Genomic DNA, 25,787 nt, shown 5'->3' with positions numbered 1-25,787 from the left:
AAAACTTAGTAGGAGGCACATGGCATTTTTTCCTTCTTGCAGATTAAAGCTTTGAGTTTCATGGATATTAAGACATTTTCTTCAAAACCACATAGCAGTTCAGTGAAAGAGCTAACTTTTCTGCTTCCTAAAAATACTTTGGTGTTTCAAAACACAAGCTCCCAGTGTCTGGAAAAATCACTTATGCCTGGTAACGTCTATTCCTGGGCTCCACCTTTGCTAATCGTGTCTTCCTCCAGGCATCTGCTTCCTTGTGCCTGGTGACTCCCCCACTACTTCGAAGACCTTCCATTTCCTTGCTGCCAGGGAAAGCGGTGTGGCGGAACCCACCTGGGCCTGCAAGGCCATGCTATGCTTGTTACTAGCTATGTGACCCTGGGCAAGTTACCTTACTGCCAGGTGCTTCAGGTTACTCCTCTCTCAAGTGGGGATTGCAATAGTCCCTACCTTATAAGATTGCTGCAAGGATTAAATGAGTATACACACACACACACACACACATATATATTTGTATATACTCATTTATAGGTATATATTGCTGTAAGGATTAAATGTTAATGTTATATATATATACACACACATACATATATAATTCTTAATATGCCTTAGCAATTATTATTTCCACTTTCTTAACTCTGGGGGTCAGAGAATCTTATTTACCTCATATAACAATCATATATGCAGCACTTTATTTTTTTTTTATTATTTTTTTTTGAGACGGAGTCTCTCTCTGTCGCCCAGGCTGGAGTGCAGTGGCGCAATCTTGGCTCACTGCAAGCTCTGCCTCCCGGGTTCACGCCATTCTCCTGCCTCAGCCTCTCTGAGTAGCTGGGACTACAGGCGCCTGCCACCATGCCTGGCTAATTTTTTGTATTTTTGGTAGAGACAGGGTTTCACCGTGGTCTCGATCTCTTGACCTCGTGATTCGCCTGCCTCGGCCTCCCAAAGTGCTGGGATTACAAGCGTGAGCCACCGCGCCCAGCATATGCAGCACTTTAAACCATTGGTAACTCTGCTATACTCTGTTATAGGTTGTGCATAGCATATAATTCATGATATTGGTGTGAAGAAAGGGATGTTTTAATGAAAATACCTCTCAAATGTTTGTGTAGCCATAGATGATCTTTAATTCTGAAAACCTGTCTCCAATTCTGAGGTCATAATCCACCTGTCTCTTCAGGCATCTTTCTGTTGGGGTTTAGTTTTGTAGTCACTAAAAGATGCCTTTGTCCTCTTTTTCTGCCCTGCAGATTTTCAGGTTCTGAACACAAGCCCAGTTTCTGCTTCTGATGATCATTTTCAATAGAGCGTAAAAAACAGAGCCCTGTTCCACATTTTTACGGCCTCTGCACTTGGCAAAATATTCTTCCCGAATGGCCTCACGTGTGCTCCCTATGGTCACACCTTTTCAGCTAGGCAACACTCAGAGTCACACCTGAGTGGAGGCCGACGCCCCTTTGGAGGCGACTCCAGCCATAAAAAGTCCTGCTTGGAGCTGGTTTTAGCCACAGAGGGCCAATAAATGGCCCCTTCTGAATGAGGTGCCCCTGCACCTCTGCAGAGCCTGCTGCCGGCCTCCGGGATCTAACTGGGCTCTGATTCACCGCTCCCAACCCCACATCCAGGTAAGTGTGCCCAGCTCTTGTCTCTGCTTCCATCTCAAGATCTGAGTCTCCACTCCCCAGAACCCGGCAGGTTCTGCCTGACAAGGACCTGCAGTCCTCAGCCAGCTGCCACACCCTTGCCAAGGTGTGACTTGGAGTCCTGGAGCCATCTTCGGAGATGTGAAAATTAGCTCCTACTTTTAGCTAAAGCGTGTGGAAAGAAAAGCTTGATCTTTAGCTTTGACCTGGTATTTAAAAAAGCCCTTCAAGGGGAACATCACACACCCGGACCTGTCGGGGGGGTGTGGGGCTGGGGGAGGGATAGCATTAGGAGAAATATCTAATGTAAATGATGTGTTGATGGGTGCAGCAAACCAACATGGCACATGTATATCTATGTATCAAAACTGCACATTGTGCACGTGTACCCTAGAACTTAAAGTATAAAAAAAAAACACGCAAAAAACCCTTCACATGATTTACTTTCAGAATTGGTGGTTTCCCTTTGTGCAGCGCTGGAATCCATCTTGTTTCTCCTTATTACTTGCGGTGCATTCTGCTCCCTCTGACCTTCAAAAACTTAGTGTTAAACTCTTTTTTTTTTTTGAGACAAAGTCTCACTCTGTCACCCAGGCTGGAGTGCAATGGTGCAATCTCAGCTCACTGCAACCTCCGCTTCCCAGGTTCAAGCAATTCTCCTGCCTCAGCCTCCCGAGTAGCTGGGATTACAGGTGCACACCACCACACCTAATTTTTGTATTTTAGTAGAGGCTGGTCTCGAACTCCTTACGTTGTGATCCATCCACCTCGGCCTCCCAAAGTGCTGGGATTACAGGCGTGCACCACTGAGCCCGGCCTAGTCTTGAACTCTTGATGAGGGAATCCCTGACCCCTCTGTGTTTTCACTTTGGGATTTCTTCCTGTTTATTAAATGAATGACCTTGGTACTTTTTGGAGAAAATGACGAAAAGGAGCACCAAGGCTCCAGATGTATGGGAGCTGCAGAACTGAAAGTGCCGTGGGCTCTGGGGGGTAGATTTGGGGTCTGGGGGTAGATTTGAGTGGGACTGGGGAGGAGTGGGGTGCGATCGAGTCTTTAGACCGTGCGTGTGACATGGAGGTCCCTGGTGTAGCCTCCCATGTCTGCATTTCTAATTGGCTTGGATGAGGCATCCCAATAGTTACTTCTAAGAATAGTCACGGCTAATATTTATCAAGAGCTGACTATGTGGCAGGTACTTTGCATGTGTTTTTCCTTTAATTCTGACAATGGACCCTCTGTGGTGGGTGCTTTTATTATCCACATTTTCAGATGAGGAAACTGAAGTATAGAGAGTTGAAACAACTTGGTGGAGGCCCCACTGCTACAGCGCTAAGGCCAGGCACAAAGTGGGGTCTGACTCCCACCGTCCTGGGCACAGCAGCCTTGTCTGCTCCACTTGTCCCTCGGAGTGATGTTCTTCCTGGTCCTCTTCACACCCCAGCTCTTGTCTCCCACCTCCTGCCCCCTCTACTGTCCTGTCCCCACATCCCTGATTTACCCCCTAAAACATATATTTTATGATAGCTACTTTTTACCCTCTGTCTAATGGGTTGCCCCACAGTCCGCAATCACATTTTGAGGAAGGAGAACTTCCCAGAGTTCATGAACAGATTTTGGAGTGCCTCTTTGCGGTGCTTGTTTCCAAAACTAACATGCTGTGGACCTTTCAAAGACACAGCACACACAAACACACACACCCTCCCTCCAACGCAAATAAACCCACATGCGGCCGGGCATGGTGGCTCACGCCTGTAATCCCAGATACTCAGGAGGCTGAGGCAGGAGAACTGCTTGAACCCGGGAGGTGGAGGTTGCAGTGAGCTGAGATTGCGCCATTGCACTCCAGCTTGGGCAACAAGAGTGAAACTCTGTCTACAAAAAAAAAAAAAAACCCACATGCACATAAACTGAAACACACACGAACACACAAACACCCACGTGAACATGCGCATAAGCCCCCTGCATCAAACTCAAATGCACGTGGCAAGCATGCATGTAAGCCACACACTTGCTGCTCCGGCTGCCTCAGCACTGCAGTGCCCCTCTCCCCGGCCTCTCGTCGGATCCCTGGTGCACACTGGAGGGAAATAAAACCTACCCCAACAGGAACTGAAACAGTTGGTGAGCTTTTCCGGTGCTCTGCACAGATGCTGGGGCACTGAGCAAACAGCCCTCAGTTTCTGGAGCTGTTCCGAGGTAACTGGGGTCCTTTGGGAGCTGTGGGATGATGAGGTTCAGGAGGTAGCTGGGAAGTCCGGAGCTTGGGCTTGATCCACCTGCGCCTCTTCCTGTCTCCATCTGAGATGGGTCTGAGACTCTCAGTGGAGGAGTCACAGGCTTTTTCCCAGCAGGCTTTTGAAGATGGGCCCAAGGGCATTTACTCAGGACCACAGATGCATGTGGCCTACTCCACTCTCAACCAGGCTGGACTGCGGTGGCGCGATCTCGGCTCACTGCAACTTCTGCCTCTTGAGTTCAAGCGATTCTTGTGCCTCAGCCTCCCTAATAGCTGTGATTACAGGCGCCTGCCAACATGCCCGGCTAATTTTTGTATTTTTAGTAGAGACGGGGTTTCACCGTGTTGGCCAGGCTGGTCTTGAACGACTGGCGTCAGGTAATCTGCCCGCCTCGGCCTCCCAAAGGGCTGGGATTACAGGCATGAGCCACCACACCCGGCCTCCTCTCTTCTTAGTCTGGAAGCAAACTACTTTATGAAGTTTTCATGCATCCTCTTTTAAAAGTAAAAGGAAAATCTTGTGGAGGAGAGAAGATGAAGTAGATATAGCAATAAATTGTGAACAGGGATTGTTTTTTCTAGTATTCAACCAGGTGGGTCTTGACCAGCATTAGATAAACTTCTGTCTGGGAGTCTGGAAAAGTTCACAGTTGCTGGGACACAAATGCTTTTGGGGTCTTTCTTGGAGAGGATGGAGTTGAAGATTTGGGAGCTTGATGACCTTTGTTATGTGTCACCAGGGAGACAGGGACAAGGGGAGGGGCTGTTGATGGAGAATGCGGCATGGGGTAGGTGGGACGGTGACGTAGAAGTCACCGTGCTCCTGCCCTAGAGATTTTAGTAGCAGGCAAACACCGTGGTCAAAAAAGAGAGTCAAGGACTTAATGAAGTTAAAGGGGTTCTTCTGAAGTCCAGCACTCTGATTTTGGGGGTACAGCTTCTACCATAACTGCATATTGCTGATACTAGTTCCTTCTTAAAATTTTCTTTGCTATCTGATATACTACAGAATAACTGAGCTGGGAAGAATCTTGGATATTAAAATGATTTAATGAGTAGCAAACTTTCCATTTTTGTCATATCCTTGCACCTCTATTTACTTAATATTTTTCTTTAACTTAAAAATTTTTCAAGGCCAGGCATGGTGGCTCACGCTTGTGATCCCAGCACTTTGGGAGGCCGAGGCGGGCGGATCATGAGGTCAGGAGATCGAGACCACGGTGAAACCCCGTCTCTACTAAAAATACAAAAAATTAGCCGGGCGTGGTGGCGGGCGCCTGTATTCCCAGCTACTCGGAGGCTGAGGCAGGAGAATGGCGTGAACCTGGGAGGTGGAGCTTGTAGTGAGCCGAGATTGCGCCACTGCACTCCAGCCTGGGCGACAGAGCGAGACTCTATCTCAAAAAAAAAAAAAAATTTTTTTTCAACCAAAAAATAATAGTTATGATATCATGGGTTTGATGTGCTAATACATGTTTTAAAATTACCTATCTGTCAAAATAAACCCTATCCATTCGTGAGCCACCTAAGATTGTATTTATGCCACTGATGATATTCACATTGCAATTTGGAAACCACTGATCTTGTCCAAGTTACCTTTTTTGTAGGCGAGGACACTGAGATCTGGAGACGTTAGTGATTTGCCCAAGGTTGCACAGTTAGAATGATACTAATTTGAGGCTGTTCCTAAGGTCTCCTAATTTACAGTCTTGACATGTTCCAGTATGCTGTATCATACTTTCAAGTGTATAGAAACAATTGTTTTGTTTTCATTTTAAAAATTTTATTTACATATTTATTTTTGAGACAGAGTCTTGCTCTGTCACCCAGGCTGGAGTGCAATGGTGCAATCTAGGCTCACTGAAACCTCCGCCTCCCAAGTTCAGGAAGAGCTTCTCATGCCTCAGCCTCATGTGTAGCTGGGACTACAGGTTTAATCCACCAGGCCTGGCTAATTTTTGTATTTTGGTTTTGCTGTGTTGCCCAGGCTGGTATCGAACTCCTGGGCACCAGTGATCTGCCCACCTCAGCCTCCCAAAGTGCTGGGATTATAGGTGTGAGCCACTGCCCCTTTTTAAATGTAATTCAAATAGATAACCCAGGTAAAGGAGCAGCATAGAGCCTTGTGTGGAGAGATGCTGAATTCATTAACTTCCTTCAGTCCCTGCTCATTGCCACCCTGCACTGGCTGCTCTCTGCAAGTTTTGATAATCCTTTCTAATGCTAATGCTCTGAAATACCAAGATGCTGTACCTTGGTGTGGCCACTGAATGATTGACTGTGCTGTGCACGGTACTCAATCTAGAGACTGTCAGTTCTGGGGCAATTTCCTGTATTCCTTATCTGCTTATTTCCTTCACCTGTTTTTTTTTTTTTCTTTTTCCTTCTGAAATGTCTGTTATTTGGGTGTTGGATTTCCTCAACCAATAATCATCTCATTTTCTTTTCTCCTATTTTGCTTCACTTTTAAAAATATTTTCTTTAACTTCATTTTTAATATTGCTAGTAAATTTTTAAACATTCGGCTTTGCTATTCTTAATTTCTGAAAGTTCTTTCTAATTCTCTATTTTTTATCACCTCCTGTTCCTGTTTTACACACACAATGTTTTATGTCTTTAAGGATGTTAATTACAGTTCTTTCAGATTTTTCTTTTATTTCCTGTGTTGCTTTGTTTCCTCTCAATTCCTTATCTCTGTGCGTTTTGTTTTGGTTTCTTTCTCAGGTTGAAGCATGTCTTATGATCTTGTGCTCTGATTATATTTGTTATTATATTTATTTATTTATTTTAACTTTAATCCATTTTATTTGAGTCTCTCTCTATATATGTATGTGGTTTTTCTTTTTTTTTTGAGGTAGAGTCTTGCTCTGTTGCCAGGCTGGAGTGCAGTGGCACAAACTCGGCTCACTGCAACCTCCGCCTTCTGGGTTCAAGCAAGTCTCCTGCCTCAGCCTCCTGAGTAGCTGGGATTACAGGTACACGCCACATGGCTAGTTTTTGTATTTTTAGTAGAGACAGGGTTTTCCCATGTTGGCCAGGCTGGTCTTGAACTCCTGGCCTTGTGATCCACCCGCCTCGGACTCCCTAAGTGCTGGGATTACAGGCATGAGCCACCACGCCCGGTCCTAGTTACTCTGAAATATATATAATATTGTTGCTAAGTATAGTCATCCTAGTCTACTATGAAACATTAAAACTTATTTTTTCTATCTAACGGTAGGTTTTTTTTCTTTTCCTGGGAGTGGGGCCGAAAGGGTTTCACTCTGTCACCCAGGCAGGAGTGCAATGGCACCATCATGGCTCACTGCAGCCTTGACCTCCCAGACTCAAGTGATCCTCCCACCTCAGCCTGCTGAGTAGCTGGGAGTACAGGTGTGCACCACCACACATGGATAATTTTTATTATTACATTTATTTATTTATTTTGAGATGAAGTCTTGCTTCTTCCCCAGGCTGGAGTGCAGTGGTGCGATCTTGGCTCACTGCAACCTCCGCCTCCCAGGTTCAAGCGATTCTCCTGCCTCAGCCTCCTGTGTAGTTGGGATTACAGGTGCACGCCACCACGCCTGGCTAATTTTTGTATTTTTAGTAGAGATGGGGTTTCACCATGTTGGTCAGGCTGGTCTCAAACTCCTGACCTCGTGATCTGCCTGCCGATAAGTTTTAAATTTTTTGTAGAGATGGGGGTCTCGCTTTGTTGCCCAGGCCAGTCTTCAACTTCTAGGCTTAAGTGATCCTCCTGCCTCAGCCTCTTGAAGTACCTATTTGTACCCATAACTAATTTCCCTTCATCCCCTGTGTCTACCCCAACCCTTCATAGTCTCTGGTGTCTATCTTTCTATTCTCTATGTCCATGAGATCAACTTTCTTAGCTCTCACATATGAGTGGGAACATGCGGTGTTTGTCCTTCTGTGTCTGGCTTATTTCATTTAACATTATGTCTTCTAGTTCCGTGCATGTTGGTGCAAATGATGCGATTTCATTTTTTTTTTTTTTTGAGACGGAGTCTTGCTCTGTCGCCCAGGCTGGAGTGCAATGGCACGATCTCGGCTCACTGCAACCTCCGCCTCCTGGGTTCAAGCAATTCTCCTGCCTCAGCCTCCTGAGTAGCTGGGATTACAGGCGCCCGCCACCACGCTCAGCTAGTTTTTGTATTTTTAGTAGAGACGGGGTTTCACCATGTTGGTCAGGCTGGTCTTGAACCCCTGACCTCGTGATCCACCTGCCTCGGCCTCCCAAAGTGCTGGGATTACAGGCGTGAGCCACTGTGCCCGGCCCGTGATTTCATTTTTTAATGGCTGAGTAGTATTCCATTGTGTATATATGCCACATTTTCTTTCTTTTTTAAATAACTGGCTTTTGCTTTCTTGTGTAATTTACACAGGAGAACCCCAAATTCCACACTTGGTTTTTCTCTTCTGCCTCCGTTATTCTTTCAATATGTACGTCAACAGAGATCGTTTCTCCCAATAGCATATGCGGTTTGATCCTCAACCAGGACACACAGGCCCTACAAAATCCCAGCCCTCCAAGACGGATGCCTGGGCCCTCCCATTTGACTGCACCCATGTCTGTTTGTACTGTGCTCTGCCCTGGTCCTGTCACCCCTGAGGCATCCTTAGGGTAGGAATGCCAGACAGGCTCCGTGTGATGTGTCAACTCTGAATAAATACAAGAGGCTGCTAGGAGCCCCCAGCTGAGGATTGAGAGGCAGGCTGTATCTGGGCTCCATTTCAAAGAATGCTGTGATCCATTAGCAATGTGTGCCGTGGCAATACCCATTAGAAGTACCTGGAAGGAGGGTTTTGGGGAATGGGCTCAGAAAGGAACGAAGTGTGTCCGTTCCAGGCCGGGCGCGGTGGCTCACGCTTGTAATCCCAGCACTTTGGGAGGCCGAGGCGGGCGGATCACGAGGTCAGGAGATCGAGACCACAGTGAAACCCCGTCTCTACTAAAAATACAAAAAATTAGCCAGGCGTGGTGGCGGGCGCCTGTAGTCCCAGCTACTCGGAGAGGCTGAGGCAGGAGAATGGCGTGAACCCGGGAGGCGGAGCTTGCAGTGAGCCGAGATCGCGCCACTGCACTGCAGCCTGGGCGACAGAGCGAGACTCCGTCTCCAAAAAAAAAAAAAAAAGTGTGTGTGTTCCATTCTTGCCTTACGTGGCTGTTCTGCCAGCCAGGCTGTGCTGTCTCAGTGGCCAGGTGGCTGAGGAGGAAGTCTGAAGGCCATAGAGTTGCAAATGGCTTCCCTGGGGCCTGCAGGAACAGCATAGGCCCCAAGCTAGAGGAAGCTTGGAGGGGCACCCATGCTGGGTCCTGCGGAGCTCTGCATACTACAGGCCACCCTGGCTTTAGCTCCTTATCCTTTGGAGTCCATCTCATCCTGGAGAAGACAGCTGGCTGGCCTCAGAGCGTTAGATGCAACTCGGGGATAAAAACATTTTTACATGGTACGGACCCAGAAATGGGCTTTACCTCTGAATAAACTTAGAAACTTTCCATCTCAACTAAAAGGGTGGATCTTCTATATGTTGCCAAGAAACCTAAACTGAGTACAAGGACAATTTTACTTTAATCAAGTTCCAGAATGAGGGTACACAGCTTCGAAAAGCAGTTTGTAGCAGAAGATGCGAGGGTGTGTGTAAAGCCATGTTTCTAGAATATACCAGAGGAAACACACACAACCCCAGCGTGGCCTTTTGCCAACCCTCGATGCTGCTCCCTACTGGGAGCAGGCGGCTACTTCGTCCAGCTGACTCTGAGAATGTAATGCTCCGTGAGTGTGTCCAGGTGTCTGCTGAAGTCCTCCACTCTCTGCTTGTGGGTTTTGCATGCTCTCTCTCTTTTTTTTTTTTTTTTTTTTTTGAGACGGAGTTTCACTCTTGTTGCTCAGGCTGGAGTGCAATGGAACAATCTTGGCTCACTTCAACCTCTCCCTCCCAGGTTCAAGCAATTCTCCTGCCTCAGCCTCCTGAGTAGCTGGAATTATAGGCACAGACCACCACACCCAGCTAATTTTTTGTATTTTTAGTAGAGACGGGGTTTCACCATGTTGGCCAGACTGGTCTTGAACTCCTGACTTCAGGTGATCTGCCCGTCTCAGCCTCCTGAAGTGCTAGGATTACAGGCGTGAGTCACCAAGCCTGACCTGGATGCTTTCTTGAGGATCCTTTCCATTGCCGCTTCTCCTGCATTTTCTCAAAGGCTGCCTGGGCTGGGGTCCACTTGTCCAGGCCGTGCTGCTTCTCCTCCTCGTTATTTTTGTTCATTCCCATCGCTTCCAGGAGTTTAGCTTTGTCTTTGTCCTTGTTTTTCTTCTTCCACTTGGTCACTCTGAGCTCTGCGACGCCTTTCGGCTTTAGGAGTCCTTTTTGGACCTGCTCGTAGGCATCCACGACACTCCCCGGTGCTTCGGTAGATGGACTTGCCGCGTTTTCTTTATCCGTTGATCTGTTGGTGGACACTTGGGTTGTTCCCATGTCTTTGCTATTGTGAATAGTGCTGCAATAAGCACCAGAGTACAGGTATCCCTTTGACATGCTGATTTCCTGCCCTTTGGATAGATACCCAGTAATGGGATTGCTGGATCGTATGGTAGTTCTATCTTTAGTTTTTCGAGAAATATCCCTACTGTTCTCCATAGTGGCTGTACTAGTTTACACTCCCACCAGTGGTTATAAGAGCTTCCTTTTCTCTTTTTTTTTAATTTTAAATATATATTTTTTATTTTATTTTATTTATTTATTTTTTTTGAGACGGAGTCTCGCTCTGTAGCCCAGGCTGGAGTGCAGTGACGCAATCTCGGCTCACTGCAAGCTCCGCCTCCCGGGTTCACGCCATTCTCCTGCCTCAGCCTCTCCGAGTAGCTGGGACTACAGGCGCCCGCCACCACGCCCGGCTAATTTTTTTGTATTTTTAGTAGAGACGGGGTTTCACCGTGGTCTCGATCTCCTGACCTCGTGATCCGCCCGCCTCGGCCTCCCAAAGTGCTGGGATTACAAGCGTGAGCCACCGCGCCCGGCCTTAGGAGCTTCCTTTTCTCTACGTCCTCACCAGCATCTGTTATTTTTTGCCTTTTAAATAATAGCCATTTTTTGAGATGGGGTGAGATGATCTCATTGTAGTTTTGATTTGCATTTCCCCAATGATTAGAAAAAATGTTGGCTGGACCTGGTGGCTCAGATCTGTAATCCCAGAATGTCAGGAGGTAGAGGCAGGAGGATCGCTTGAGCCCAGGAGTTTGAGACCAGCCATGGCAACATAGTGAGACCCTGTCTCTTCAGAAAAAAAAAAAAAAAATTAGCTGGGTGTAGTGGTACTACACTCAGCTACTCAGGAGGGTATGGTGGGAGGATTCCTTGAAGCCAGGAGGTTGTAGCTGCAGTGAGCTTTGGAGTCCAACCATGTGGACTCATGCTACTGCATTCCAGCCTGGGTAACAGAGTAAGCCCTGTCTCAAGGAAAAAAAAAAAAAAAAAGAAAGCAAGCAAGCAAAGAAAAAATTCTGAGCATTTATTCGTATACGTATTGGCCATTTTGTAGGTCTTTGGGTCTTCGGCCATTTTTTTTTTTTTTTTTTTTTTGAGGCGGAGTCTTTCTCTGTCCCCCAGGCTGGAGTGCAGTGGCGCGATCTCGGCTCACCGCAACCTCCACCTCCTGGGTTCACGCCATTCTCCTGCCTCAGCCTCCCGAGTAGCTGGGAATACAGGCGCCCGCCAACACCCCCGGCTAATTTTTTTGTGTTTTTAGTAGAGACGGGGTTTCACCGTGTTAGCCAGGATGGTCTCGATCTCCTGACCTCGTGATCCGCCCGCCTCGGCCTCCCAAAGTGCTGGGATTACAGGCTTGAGCCACCGCGCCCGGCTTTTTTTTTTTTTTTTTTCTTTTTTTTTTTTGAGACGGAGTCTCGCTCTGTCGCCCAGGCTGGAGTGCAGTGGCGCGATCTCAGCTCACTGTAAGCTCCGCCTCCCGGGTTCACGCCATTCTCCTGCCTCAGCCTCTCTGAGTAACTGGGACTACAGGCGCCCGCCACCACGCCCGGCTAATTTTTTTTGGTATTTTTAGTAGAGACGGGGTTTCACCGTGGTCTCGATCTCCTGACCTCGTGATCCGCCTGCCTCGGCCTCCCAAAGTGCTGGGATTACAAGCGTGAGCCACCGCGCCTGGCTTTTTTTTTTTTTTGAGACAGAATCTCACTGTCTTCCAGGTTGGAGTGCGGTGGCGAGATCTCTGCTCACTGCAGGCTCCGCCTCCCGCGTTCACGCCATTCTCCTGCCTCAGCCTCCCGAGTAGCTGGGACTACAGGCGCCCGCCAACACGCCCAGCTAATTTTTTGTATTTTTAGTAGAGACAGGGTTTCACCGTGTTAGCCAGGATGGTCTCGATCTCCTGACCTCGTGATCCGCCCGCCTCGGCCTCCCAAAGTGCTGGGATTACAGGCGTGAGCCACTGTGCCCGGCCAGTTTTTTAAGTGAGATTATTTGTTCTTTTACTGTTGAGTTGTTTGATTTCCTTATATAGTCTGGATATTAGCTCCCCATCAGATTACTAATTTGTAAATATTTTCTCTTATTCAAGACACTGGCTGGGCATGGTGACTCACACCTGTAATCCCAGCACTTTGGGAGGCTGAGGCAGGAGGATCACCTGAGGTCAGGAGTTCAAGACCAGCCTGGCCAACATAGTGAAACTCCGTCTCTACTACAAATACAAAAAAATTAGCTGGGCCTGGTGGCACATGCCTGTAGTCCCAGCTACTTGAGAGGCTCAGGCAGAAGAACTGCTTGGACCTGGGAGACAGAGGTTGCAGTGAGCTGAGAAAAGGCTGGGCACAGTGGCTCCCATCTGTAATGCCAGTACTTTAGGAGTCTGAGGCCAGTGGATCACCTGAGGTCAGGCGTTCGAGACCAGCCTAACCAACGTGGTGAAACCCCGTCTCTACTAAAAATACAAAAAAATTAGCTGGGTGTGGTGGCACGTGCCTGTAATCCCAGCTACTCAGGAGGCTGAGGCAGGAGAATCGCTTGAACCTGGGAGGAGGAGGTTACGGTGAGCCGAGATCACGTCATTGTACTCCAGCCTGGGTGACAAGAGCGAAACTCCATCCCCCCCCAAAAAAAAGAAAAGAAAAGAAAAAAATAGGTTGTCTCTTCATTCTGTTGTTTCTTTGCTATTTAATTAATTTATTTATTTTTTCTGTTTTTTTGAGACGGAGTCTCGCTCTATTGGCAAGCTGGAGTGCAGTGGCACGATCTCGGCTCACTGCAACCTCCGCCTCCTGGATTCAAGCAATTCTCCTGCCTCAGCATCCCGAGTAGCTGGGACTGCAGGTGCATGCCACCACGCCCGGCTAATTTTTGTATTTTCAGTAGAGACGGGGTTTCACCATGTTGGCCAGGATGCTCTCGATCTCCTGACCACGTGATCTGCCCACCTCAGCCTCCCAAAGTGCTGGGATTACAGGGGTGAGCCACTGCGCCTGGCCAATTCATTTGTTTATTAGAGAGGATATCACTATGTTACCCGGGTTGGATTGCAGTGGCGCAGTCTTGGCTCATTGCATCCTCGATCTCCCAGGCTCAAGTGAACTTCCCACCTCAGCCTCCCCAGTAGCTGGGACTACAGGTGTGCACCACCATGCCCAACTAATTTCTGTATCTTTTGTAGAGATGGAGTTTCAACATGTTGCTGAGAATGGTCTTGAACTCCTGGGCTTAAGCAATCCACCTGCTGTGCCAGCACCTGGTCTTATTTTAATTTAATTAATTAATTAATTAATTTTGAGATTGAGTCTTGCTCTGTCACCCAGGCTGGAGTGCAGTGGTGCAATCTCAGCTTATTCTAACCTCTGCCTCCTGGGTCCAGGTGATTCTCCTGCCTCAGCCTCCCAAACAGTTGGGACTGCAGGCACGCGTCACCATGCCCAGCTAATTTTTGTATTTTTAGTAGAGACGGGTTTTCACCATATTGGCCAGGCTGGTCTCAAACTCCTGACCTCGTGATCCACCCGCCTCGGCCTCCTGAAGTGTTGGGATTACAGGCGTGAGCCACCGTGCCCAGCCGTATTTTTATTTTTTAATAAAAAAAAATTTTTTTTAAAGACAAGGTCTTGATCTGTTGCCAAGGCTGGAGTGCAGTGGTGAGATCAAAGCTCATTGCAGCCTCAAAGTACTGGGCTCAAGTGATGCTCCCCGCTTCAGCCTCTTGAATAGCTGGGACCACAGGCATGCTGGTTATATTTAAAAGTAAAACACTGACTGGGCGCGATGGCTCATGCCTGTAGTCCTAGCACTTTGGGAGGCTGAGATGAGCGGATCACTTGAGGCTAGGAGTTCAAGACCAGCCTGGCCAATATGGTCTCTACTAAAAATACAAAAATTAGCTGGGCATGGTGACTCGTGCCCGTAGTCCCAGCCACTTGGGAGGCTGAGGCACGAGAATCGCTTAAACCCTGGAGGCGGAGGTTGTAGAGAGTCAAGATCATGTCACTACAGTCCAGCCTGGGTGACACAGCGAGACTCTGTCTTAAAAAAAAAACAAAAATTAAAATAAATAAAATAAAATAAAAGTGAACTACTAAAAATCAGATTGCAGTGTCTTTATGCATGAGCCAGGGCTTGTTTGACCTCATGGTGACCTTTAATTTGGGAAAACCTGCCGGGCGCGGTGACTCATGCCTGTAATCGCAGCACTTTGGGAGACTGAGGCTGGCGGATCACCTGAGGTCAGGAGTTCGAGACCAGCCTGACCAACATGGAGAAACCCTGTCTCTACTAAAAATACAAAATTAGCCGGGCGTGGTGATGCATGCCTGTAATCTCAGCTATGTGGGAGGCTGAGGCAGGAGAAGCACTTGAACCCGGGAGGCAGAGGTTGCAGTGAGCCGAGATCACGCCATTACACTCCAGCCTAGGCAACAAGAGTGAAACTCCTTCTCAAAAAAAAAGGCCAGGTGCAGTGGCTCACGTCTGTAATCCAGCACTTTGGGAGGCCGAGGCGGGCGGATCACGAGGTCAGGAGATCATGACCATCCTGGCTAACACAGTGAAACCCCGTCTCTACTAAAAATACAAAAAATTAGCCAGGCATGGTGGCGGGCACCTGTAGTCCCAGCTACTCGGGAGGCTGAGGCAGGAGAATGGTGTGAACCCGGGAGGCAGAGCTTGCAGTGAGCCAAGACTGCACCACCGCACTCCAGCCTGGGCGGCAGAGTGAGACTCCGTCTCAAAAAAAAAAAAAAAAAAAAAAATTGGGAAACCTCTACCTGTCTGTACCTGTAGGTCTTTTCTCTGGGGTCTGGAAGAAGAATGCTTCAATATCCTGCCTCCTGGTAATCTGAGAGCAGGGCGAGAAAAGGAAGATCAGAGTTCCACCCTTAAATCTGTAGGTTTTCACTCCCCCACTCTCCTTTGCAGTCCCGTGGAGTCTCCATCTGAGCCTTTTCTCGTCCAGGCATCCCGATGTTGGTGGATGGCCCATCTGAGTGGCCAGCCCTGCGCTTCTTGCTGTTGGCTGTGGCAATGTCTTTCTTCGGCTCAGCTCTATCCATAGATGAAACACGGGCACATCTGTTGCTGAAAGAAAAGATGATGCGGCTCGGGGGGCGGCTGGTGCTGAGCACCAAGGAGGAGCAGGCCAATGAGAGGCTCATGACGCTCAAAATCACTGAGATGAAGGAGGCCATGAAGACCCTGATATTCCCACCCAGCATGCACTTTTTCCAGGCCAAGCATCTCATTGAGAGAAGTCAAGTGTTTAATATTCTAAGGATGATGCCAAAAGGTAAGGTTTGGAAAGGGGTGGCTTGGGGTGCTGGGAAGGTAGAGGGACTCATCTTGGGGCTATTACTGTGCTTGCGGCTGTTGCTATTCTAGATGGAGCAGAGAAAGCCTCACTCAGTTGTTCTGCTCCTCTGTCCTTGTGGGTAGACTAGGAAAAGGGTGTTGGAAACCAAAACCCCTGCTTCCTGGGGGACTCGCAGACAGTCAGGATTGGAAAAGCATCCAGCCCTGAGGCTTTGCTATTCCCTTTATAGTTTTCCCAGGGGCTAAGCTACCACATAGGATACAATGTGATATAGCATTGTAGTAGTATAAACACACCTTTCATGGAGTGTGTGTTTCACCTCCATGAAACATGAAATAATTAGCATCCTGCACATATAAATAGCCAGGGGTGGTGGTGCACCTGTAATCCGAGCTACTCTGGAGGCTGAGTGGAGAGTATCGCTTGAGCCCAGGAGGTGGAATTTGCAGGGAGCTATGATGGCACCACTGCACTCCAGCCTGGGCGACAGAGCAAGACTCTGTTCCCCAAAAAATGATTTTTTTTTTTATTAAAAAAAATTTTTTTTGAGACAGTCTCACTCTGTTGCCCAGGCTGGAGTGCATTGGTGCGATCTTGGCTCACTGCAACCTCTGCCTCCCGGGTTCAAGTGATTCTCCTGCCTCAGCCTCCTGAGTAGCTGGGATTACAGGCATGCACCACCACACCTGGATAATTTTCGTACTTTTAGTAGAGATGGGGTTTCACCATGTTGGCCAGGCTGATCTCGAACTCCTGAGCTCAGGCAATCCACACTCCTTGGCCTCCCAGAGTGCTGGGATTACAGGTGTGAGCCACTGCACCCGGCCAAAAATGTCAATTTAAAATGTAAAAATAATCGCAACTTGCAGTTTACAAAGACTTTTCAACACCTGTTTTTTTTTTTTTTCTTTTTTTCTTTTTTATTTTTGAGACGGAGTCTTATTCTGTCGCCCAGGCTGGAGTGCGGTGGCGCGATCTCAGCTCACTGCAACATCCTTCCTCTAGATTCAAGCAATTCTCCTGCCTCAGCCTCCCGAGTAGCTGGGATTACAGGCGCATGCCACCATGCCTGGCTAATTTTTGTATTTTTAGTAGAGATGGGGTTTCACCATGTTAGTCAGGCTAGTCTCGAACTCCTGACTTCGTGATCTGCCTGCCTCGGCCTCCCAAAGTGCTGGGGTTACAGGAGTGAGCCACCGTACCCGGCTGTTTTTTTTTCTTTTAATGTTATAAATAGAGATTTAAAAAATAATAATAATTATGAGGTCAGTAAAGTAGCATCCCCAGTTGCTGGGAGGCATAAGAGGGTAACACACTATAGCTCATGCAGCTGGGACAGCTGCCTAGGGGCTTGTGTCAGGGCCAGGGGCTCGATGGGCACAAGAAGTGCAGAGGGACAGCATGCACTGTGCCTGGGGGAGCAAGGGACACAGCTGGTGTCTGGTCGGGAGGACAAGCATGGGGACTCAACTGGAAAAGCCTGCAGGCCAGAAGCTGTACAAACACAGACCCAGCACAGGGGATGAAAAGCCAGTGGGAGAGGAGTTGAGGGGCAGGATGAGAGGATGGAGGACAAGTGTGTGAACAGGACCGTGGCCCTGGGGCTCATCCCAGTGTATCCCATCATGCAGTGTTGGGTGGCCTCATCGAAAGGCTTGGGCTCCCAATGGAGAGCTAGAAGCCAATGGGAGCCCCGACTTGAACCTCAGTTCTCCGGTTCCAAGCCTGATGCCCTCTCACTCTCCCATGCTGCCCCTCTTGGACAAGATCACCCCTGGCTCCTGATTAGTGAGACATGGAAGCCCCATCCTTAAACTAGAGCCTTAAACAAGTTCCGAGAAACATGTCTGGACAGAAATCCCTCTGCTCCCACGTCTTCTTGTGATCCACACTGTCCCTCCAGCCCCAGAGCCCTGGGATGGGACTTCACCCCTTTGTCCCCACAGCCCCAGAGTCCTGGGATGGGACTTCACCCCTTTGTCCCCAAGCCCCGGAGCCCTGGGATGGGACTTTACCCCTTTGTCCCCACAGCCCCAGAGCCCTGGGATGGGACTTTACCCCTTTGTCCCCAAGCCCTGGAGTCCTGGGATGGGACTTCACCCCTTTGTCCCCACCGTTCTTCTTCCCTCTCCAGGGGCTGCCTTGCACCTCCATGACACTGGCATCGTGACTATGGACTGGCTCGTGAGGAATGTCACCTACAGGCCTCACTGCCACATCTGTTTCACCCCGAAGGGGATCATGCAGTTCAGATTTGCTCACCCAACTCCCCGTACATCAGAAAAATGTTCCAAGTGGATTCTGCTGGAGGATTATCGGAAGCGGGTGCAGAACGTCACTGAGTTTGATGACAGGTGAGTAGTAGTTCAGAAAGCACATGTCCCAGGCCTGTCATGGGGTGGCAGTGGGTAGGTGTCTCCCTTGGTACAAACCTATAGATAAAAATCTGGCTTTAATAAAACATGAGGCAAGGCTGAGTGCGGTGGCTCACGCCTATAATCCCAGCGCTTTGGGAGGCCAAGGCAAGCAGATCACTTGAGCCCAGGAGATGCCAGTCTGGTCAACATGGTGAAACCCCATCTCTGCCAAAAATACAAAAAATTAGCCAGGCGCCGGGTGCAGTGGCTCACGCTTGTAATCCCAGCACTTTGAGAGGCCGAGGCGGGCGGATCACAAGGTCAGGAGATCGAGACCACGGTGAAACCCCGTCTCTACTAAAAATACAAAAAAAATTAGCCGGGCGTGGTGGCGGGCGCCTGTAGTCCCAGCTACTCGGAGAGGCTGAGGCAGGAGAATGGTGTGAACCCGGGAGGCGGAGCATGCAGTGAGCCGAGATTGAGCCACTCCAGCCTGGGTGAAAAAGCGAGACTCCGTCTCAAAAAAAAAAAAAAAAAAAAAAAAATTAGCCAGGCGTGGTGCTGTGCCTGTAGTCCCAGTTACTTGGGACTGAGGCAGGAGGGTCACTTTAACCCAGGAGGTTGAGGCCACAGTGAACTGAGATGGAGTCACTGCACTCCAGCCTGAGTGACAAAATAAAACCCTATCTCAAAAAAAAAAAAAAAAAAAAGCATGAGCACCTTTTTCTTTTAACCTTACAGGATACTTTGTTCCACAAAAGCATTCAACACCTTTTCTATCCGTAGTAGTTTTCTGGTGTATTTAAAATCTACAAAAAGCATTATCAGCAACACTATTTTTGTTATTATTATTATTATTTTTTGAGACAGGGTCTTGCTCTGTCACCCAGGCTGGAGTGTAGTGGTGTGATCTTGGCTCACAGCAGCCTCTGCCTCCTGGGTTCAAGCGATTTTCCTGCCTCAGCTTTCTGAGTAGCTGGGATTACAGACATGTGCCACCACGCCTGGCTAATTTTTGTATTTTTAGTAGAGACAGGGTTTCACCATGTTGGCCAGGCTGGTCTCGAACTCCTGACCTCAGGTGATCTGCCCATCTCGGCCTCCCAGAGTGCTGGGATTACAGGCGTGAGTGACTGTGCCCAGCCAGCAACACTATTGCTGCAGCAAATGAGATTTGTCTGATGCTCAATAAGACCAGAGAGAATAAAAGTTCCTAGCTCTGAAGTGATGACAATCTAGCTGGAAGATAAATCTTGAAAACCTGATGCAGCAACTTCCTAACAGACTTGTATAGTATCATTATTATTATTATTATTTAAGACAGGGTCTGATTCTATCATCTAGGCTGGAGTGCAGTGGCACAATCTCGGCTCACTTCAGACTCAACCTCCCAGGCTGAAGCAATCCTCCTGTGTCAGCACACCATCATGCCCAGCTAATTTTTGTATTTGTGAGATGGGGTTTTGCTGTGTTGCCCAGGCTGGTCTTGAACTCTGGGGCTCAAGCCATCCTCTCGCCTTGGCCTCCCAAAGTGCTAGGACTACAGGCATGAGCCGAGCCATTGTGCCTGGCCTTATATAGTAATATTATAAGTGACAATTAGTTTGATCACAGAAATGTCTACACAGTGCTCCCCTGAGGTTACTTCCCTTTATGAAATGAGAAACATGAAGCTCAGCAAGGTTAACTAGCTTATGCAAGGACACACAGCTGGTAAATGGCCAGTCGGGGATACAAACCTGGGTGCTGATTCGAGTTATTTCCATTCCACTCCCTTCATTCACCTGTTTGAGCTGCCATAACAGAATACCACAGGCTGGGGGGCTTAAACAATAGGAATTGATTTTCTCAAGCCAGGCACACTGGGTCATGCCTGTAATCCTAGCACTTCGGGAGGCTGAGGTGGGAGGATCACTTGCACCCAGGAGTTCAAGACCAGCCTGGTGGCCAGGCGTGGTGGTTCACACTTGTAATCCTAACACTTTGGGGGACCGAGGTGGGTGGATCACTTGAGGTCAGGAGTTCAAAACCAGCCTGGCCAACATGGTGAAACCCTGTCTCTACTAAAAATACAAAAAAATCAGCCGTGCATGCTGGCAGGCACCTGTAACCCCAGTACTCGCGAGGCCAAGGCAGGAGAATCACTTGAACCTGGGAGGCAGAGGTTTCAGCGAGCTGAGATCATGCGACTGCACTCCAGCCTGGGCAACAGAGCAAGACTCTGTTTAAACAAAAAAAAAAAAAAAAAAAAAAGAAAGACCACTCTGGGCAACATAGTGAGATCCCCATCTCAACAAAAAATAAAAAATTAACCAGATGTGGTGGTGCACGCACCTATAGCCTCAGCTACCCCAGGGGGCTGACATAAGAGGATTGCTTGAGCCTGGGAGATTGAGGCTGCAGTGAGCTGTGATTATGACACTGCACTCCAGCCTGGGCAACAGAGTGAGACCCTGTTTCAAAAAAAAAAAGGAATTGATTTTCTCATGGTTCTGGAGGCTGGAAGTCTAAGATCAAGGTGCCAGGGCAGGGGTGGCTCCTCCTGAGACCTCCCTCCTTGGCGTGCAGAAGGCTGCCTCTGGCTGTGTCCTCATATGGCCTTTCTTCTGTGTGTGCACTCCTGCTGTCTCTTCTTCTTCTTTTTTTTTGAGATGAGTCTTGCTATGTTGCCCAGGCTGGAGTGCAGTGGTGATCTCAGCTCACTGCAACCTCCACTTCCAGGGTTCAAGCAATTCTCTTGCGTCCCTAGTAACTGGGATTACAGGCATGAACCACCACGCCTGGCTAATTTTTGTATTTTAGTAGAGATGGGGTTTCACTGTGTTGGCCAGGCTGATCTCGAACTCCTGACCTCAAATGATCCACCCATTTTGGCCTCCCAAAGTGTTGGGATTACAGGTGTGAGCCACCATGCCCAGCCTCCTCTTCTTACAAGGACACCCTTCCTATTAGAGTAGGGCCCCATCCTTACAACCTCATTTAATCTTAATCATCTCTTTAAAATTCCCTTCTCCAAATGAGGGTTAGAGCTTCGATATTTGAATTTGGGAGCTTGGGGACACAGGTTAGTCCATAACATTCCCCAAAAAGAGCTTGGTCTAGTTTCCTGTCAGTGGGTATAGGAAGAAAAAAAGAGAGAGAGAGAGAGAGAGAGAGAGCTTTTTGGTTTAGAGAGTACAGTGGGGTCAGACTGGCCAAGCATACAGAGGGAGGACAGGAGCCAGGAGCGACTGGCTGGTGAGCTCTCCTCTTAAGCAGTCACCTGCGTTTGGGGTTAGGGTTTAAGCAGGCAGTGGGCTGCCTGGCCACAGGACCCACGCTTATATCGTGAGCCTGGGAATGCTCCCCTTTGCCCCTTCCTTATTTCCACTCTAGGGTGCATCCTGGTGTGCTGCTAGCTGGGATATGCAAGGTGGGTAGCAGTCTTGGCCGGGCGCGGTGGCTCACGCCTGTAATCCCAGCACTTTGGGAGGCCGAGGTGGGCGGATCACGAGGTCAGGAGATCGAGACCATCCTGGCTAAAACGGTGAAACCCCGTCTCTACCAAAAATACAAAAAATTAGCCGGGCGCGATGGCGGGCGCCTGTAGTCCCAGCTACTCTGGAGGCTGAGGCAGGAGAATGGCGTGAACCTGGGAGGCGGAGCTTGCAGTGAGCTGAGATCACGCTGCTGCACTCCAGCCTGGGCCACAGAGCAAGACTCTGTCTCAAAAAAAAAAAAAAAAAAAAAAAGGTGGGTAGCAGTCCTATGGGTGCCTGGGGACAGTGTCCTGGATCTTGCCTCTGCCACTCCCCACTTTGTGTCTTGGACAGCTTGCTGAGGAATTTCACTCTGGTGACCCAGCACCCAGAGGTGATTTACACAAACCAAAATGTTGTCTGGTCGAAATTTGAAACCATCTTCTTCACCATCTCTGGTCTCATCCATTATGCACCAGTGTTCAGAGACTATGTCTTCCGGAGCATGCAGGAGTTCTATGAGGACAACGTGCTCTACATGGAGATCAGAGCCAGGCTGCTGCCGGTGAGCCCAGCTCTCCTCTCCATTCCGCCCAGCTCTCCTCTCCATTCCGCCCAGCTCTCCTCTCCATTCCTCCCACCTCCTTTGCTCTGGCCTGACTCAGATCTTAGCTGGTAGAAGATGGAATGCTCATGAATTGACCACCCAGGTCTCTGGTGCAAGAGATCATGTGCCTTTCCAGGGGCCACCATGAGCAAGGAAACCTGAAATGGACTGGGCAGGCTCCAGCAAAACTGGAAACACATTCCACGCTGCCCTTTGCCCCCCTGTTTCTCATGGTTCCCCGTTCTCCCCTCTGCCATGATACTCAGGGCCTCGTGACACAAACTGAGAAGGAGGAGAACTGGGATAGAGCCATCTTAGGGGTCAAAAGAAGGGGTTTCAAAAATAAAGAGAGCCACATGGCAGGGTGAGGGCAAGAGACATGCAGATTGATAATCGTCCATGGGGTTTGGAAATTACAAGGTCACCTTTGAGCAGTTTCAGTAACATGCTGAGAAGAGAAACCCCATTTCTGGGAGTAGAAAAATGAAACACATGGCCGGGCACGGTGGCTCACACCTGTAATCCCAGCATTTTGGGAGGCTGAGGCAGGTGGATCACAAGGTCAGGAGTTCGCGACCAGCCTGGCCAATATGGTGAAACCCTGTCTCTACTAAAAATACCAAAAATTAGCCGGGCACGGTAGCAGGAGCCTGTAGTCCCAGCTACTCGGGAGGCTGAGGCAGGAGAATCACTTGAACCTGGGAAGCAGAGATTGCAGTGTGCCAAGATTGTGCCACTGCACTCCAGCCTGGGTGACAGAGCGAGATGCTGTCTCAAAAAACAAACAAAAAAAAAAAAAAAAAAAAGAAAAAGAGAAAGAAAAATGAAATACAGGTGATGAATTGGAGTCAGGTTTGGCTGATTAAAGGTTCTGACTGTGATTTGAGAGAAAGAACGTCGAGATAGCTGGAGGGAACCACAGGGGCCACAGGTTTCTTTTTAGGATAGAGAGACTTGTTTTGCACACAGAAAGAAGAATTGTGGAGAGGTTAAAAAGAGAGGGGAGGCCAGGAGCGTTGGCTCACACCTGTAATCCCAGCACTTTGGGAGGCTAAGGCTGGTGGATCACTTGAGGCCAGGAGTTCGAAACTAGCCTGGCCAACATGGCGAAATTCCATCTCTACTAAAAATACAAAAATTAGCTGGTGGCCGGGCGAGGTGGCTCATGCCTGTAATCTCAGCACTTTGGGAGGCTGAGGCAGGTGGATCACAAGGTCAAGAGATCGAGACCATCCTGGCCAACATGGTGAAACCCTGTCTCTACTAAAAATACAAAAATTAGCTGGGCGTGGTGGCGCATGCCTATAGTTCTAGCTACTTGGGAGGCTGAGGCAGGAGAATTGCTTGAACCTGGGAGGCGGAGGTTGCAGTGAGCAGAGATCGCGTCATTGCACTCCAGCCTGAGTGACAGAGTGAGACTCTGTCTCAAAAAAAAAAAAAAAAAAAAATTAGCTGGCATGGTAGTGTGTGCCTGTAATCCCAGCTACTCGAGAGGCTGAGGAGGGAGAATCACTTGAACCCAGCGGGAGGAGCTTGCAGTGAGCAGAGATCTTGCCATTGCTCTTCAGCCTGGATGACAGAGCGAGACTCCGTCTCAAAAAAAAAAAAAAAAAGAAAAGAGAAAAAAAATTTTGATTTTAAGGAAGGAAGTTTGGAGAGAGTGAAATGGAAAGGAGTAGAAAGAGTCCAAAGAAGGGAGCATCATCAAAAAATATCTGATTTTGGGGTCTTGCATTTTGACCAGAAGCAAAGGACAACTGAGGTTAGGTACTCTGAGATGGACTGACCCCAGGCTTCGTGTTGCTGGGGCAGGGATCTTTCGAGGAGAGCAGCCCTAGGTGCTCAAATACTGCTAGAGTTTTATTTCCGTGAGTTTATTGGAGAGAACTTTCCTGAGGATGTTTTTGTTGGGCTGAGGGAGATGGGGTATTGTGGGAGTGGGCAGGATCCCTGGGTGTTCTATGTGGTGAGCTCAGAAGGGTTTGAGCTGGTTAAAGGTTTTCAGTGGCTTGGGGAAAGTGACCTTTGGTAGAGTCTTCACATTGTCTCCAAGAGAGTCTGCTCGTTCATTTACATATTGATCGGATACACAAATGCCTTGGGGACTGACTGTTAAGCTTGTGGAAAGGCCCACATGGTGGCAGTATTTTAGTTTTGTTAGCATATTCTATAGTCTTTTATGGGCTCCAAAGTTTATTGTTTGTAGACCCAGAAGTGACAGGGCTCCACAGGATCAATACACACTGAACAAATTCATAAGGGACAGATGTGTAAACAAGAAAGTCAGAATACGGTTATCACTCGGATCAGACACTTATGCTTCATCAGGAAACTCTCCTCTTTTCTTTCTTCTTTTTTTTTTTTTTTTTTTTTTTTGACAGAGTTTCTCTCTGTCACCCAGGCTGGAGTGTAGTGGCATGATCTTGGCTCACTGCAACCTCCACCTCCCAGGTTCAAGTGATTCTCGTGCCTCAGCCTCCCGAGTAGCTGGGACTACAGGTGCACACCACCATGCCTGGATAATTTTTTGTATTTTCAGTAGACGGGGTTTGACCGTGTTGGCCAGGTTGGTCTTGAACTCCTGACCTCAGCTGATCCACTTGTTATTCCAGTTATTCCAGTTTGTGGGTCTCAACTCTCCCTTTGCTTGGCATCCTGGACTGACCCACCTTTTTCCTCAGATACGGTTTTTTTTTTTTTTTTGAGGCAGAGTTTCGCTCTTGTTGCCCAGGCTGGAGTGCAATGGCACCATCTTGGCTTACTGCAACCTCCACCTCCTGGGTTCAAGGGAACCTCCTGCCTCAGCCTCTGGAATAGCTGGGATTACAGGCGTGCACCACCACACCCAGCTAATTTTTGTATTATTAGTAGAGACGGGGTTTTACCATGTTGGCCAGGCTGTTCTTGCACTCCTGACCTCAGGTGATCCACCCACCTAGGCCTCCCAAAGATTACAGGCATGAGCCACCATGCCCAGCCTTTTCCTTGGATATGTTAATACCCTTGGTGAGTTTAGCGGCAAGGCTGGATTCTGGATTCTGGAAAGTCCGATCTCTTGTGTGACCTGCATGTCTCCACTTGGATCTGTTGCTTGTTTTCTATTTTAACTCTCTGAGTGCAGAGTTATATTTCCATTTCTGAGTTCTTGAGAAGTGGGAGGGGAACATTAACTTTGCCTTGCAGTGGAGCTTTCATCAGTTTTGTGGACAGAGCAGACAGATAAGACACAGGACACAAATCATCCTTTTAAAAGAAAAGAGAAGGTCGCATCTTTTATTGAGAAAAGAATTTCTGAAAAGGGAGGCGCTGGCAAAAATTGATGAGCTGACTTTTCTCCTGGCCTAGGTAGGAGGCTGGAAGAAACTGCACTTCCCAGAGCAGGTGATTCTTGTGTTGTTTGTTTGTTTGTTTTTGAGACATTCTCTGTTGCTCAGGCTGGAGTAAAGTGGTGTGATCTTGGCTCATTGTAACCTCCGCCTCCCGGATTCAAGTCATTCTCCTGCCTCAGCCTCCCGAGTAGCTGGGATTACAGGTGTACACCACCGCACTCAGCTAATTTTTGTGTTTTTAGAAGAGATGAGATTTCACCATGTTGGCCAGGCTGGTTTCGAACTCATGACCTCAAGTGATCCACCCACCTTGGCATCCCACCTTGGCATCCCAAAGTGCTGAGATT

At 48.4% G+C, this 25,787-nt stretch overlaps 1 protein-coding gene and 1 pseudogene across 1 annotated transcript in view; one reads left to right on the top strand and one right to left on the bottom strand.

The window, feature by feature from the left end:
• Nucleotides 1–9,623: 9,623 nt before the first annotated feature.
• Nucleotides 9,624–15,339, bottom strand: LOC105740055 (annotated as a pseudogene).
• Nucleotides 15,299–25,787, top strand: part of ADA2 (adenosine deaminase 2) — a 31,797-nt gene continuing 21,308 nt past the window's right edge. Inside the window, exons 1-3 of the mRNA XM_030815770.1 lie at nt 15,299–15,665; nt 17,824–18,043; nt 21,859–22,069. Of these exons, the coding sequence (XP_030671630.1) occupies nt 15,344–15,665; nt 17,824–18,043; nt 21,859–22,069 (753 nt within the window). The 5' untranslated portion in view covers nt 15,299–15,343. The remainder of the gene's footprint in view (nt 15,666–17,823; nt 18,044–21,858; nt 22,070–25,787) is intronic.

This window comes from Nomascus leucogenys, chromosome 7b (assembly GCF_006542625.1).
Source record: "Nomascus leucogenys isolate Asia chromosome 7b, Asia_NLE_v1, whole genome shotgun sequence".
Lineage (NCBI taxonomy): Eukaryota > Metazoa > Chordata > Mammalia > Primates > Hylobatidae > Nomascus > Nomascus leucogenys.
Note: the sequence above shows the minus strand (reverse complement) of the source record. Positions and strands in the feature narration are given on the sequence as shown.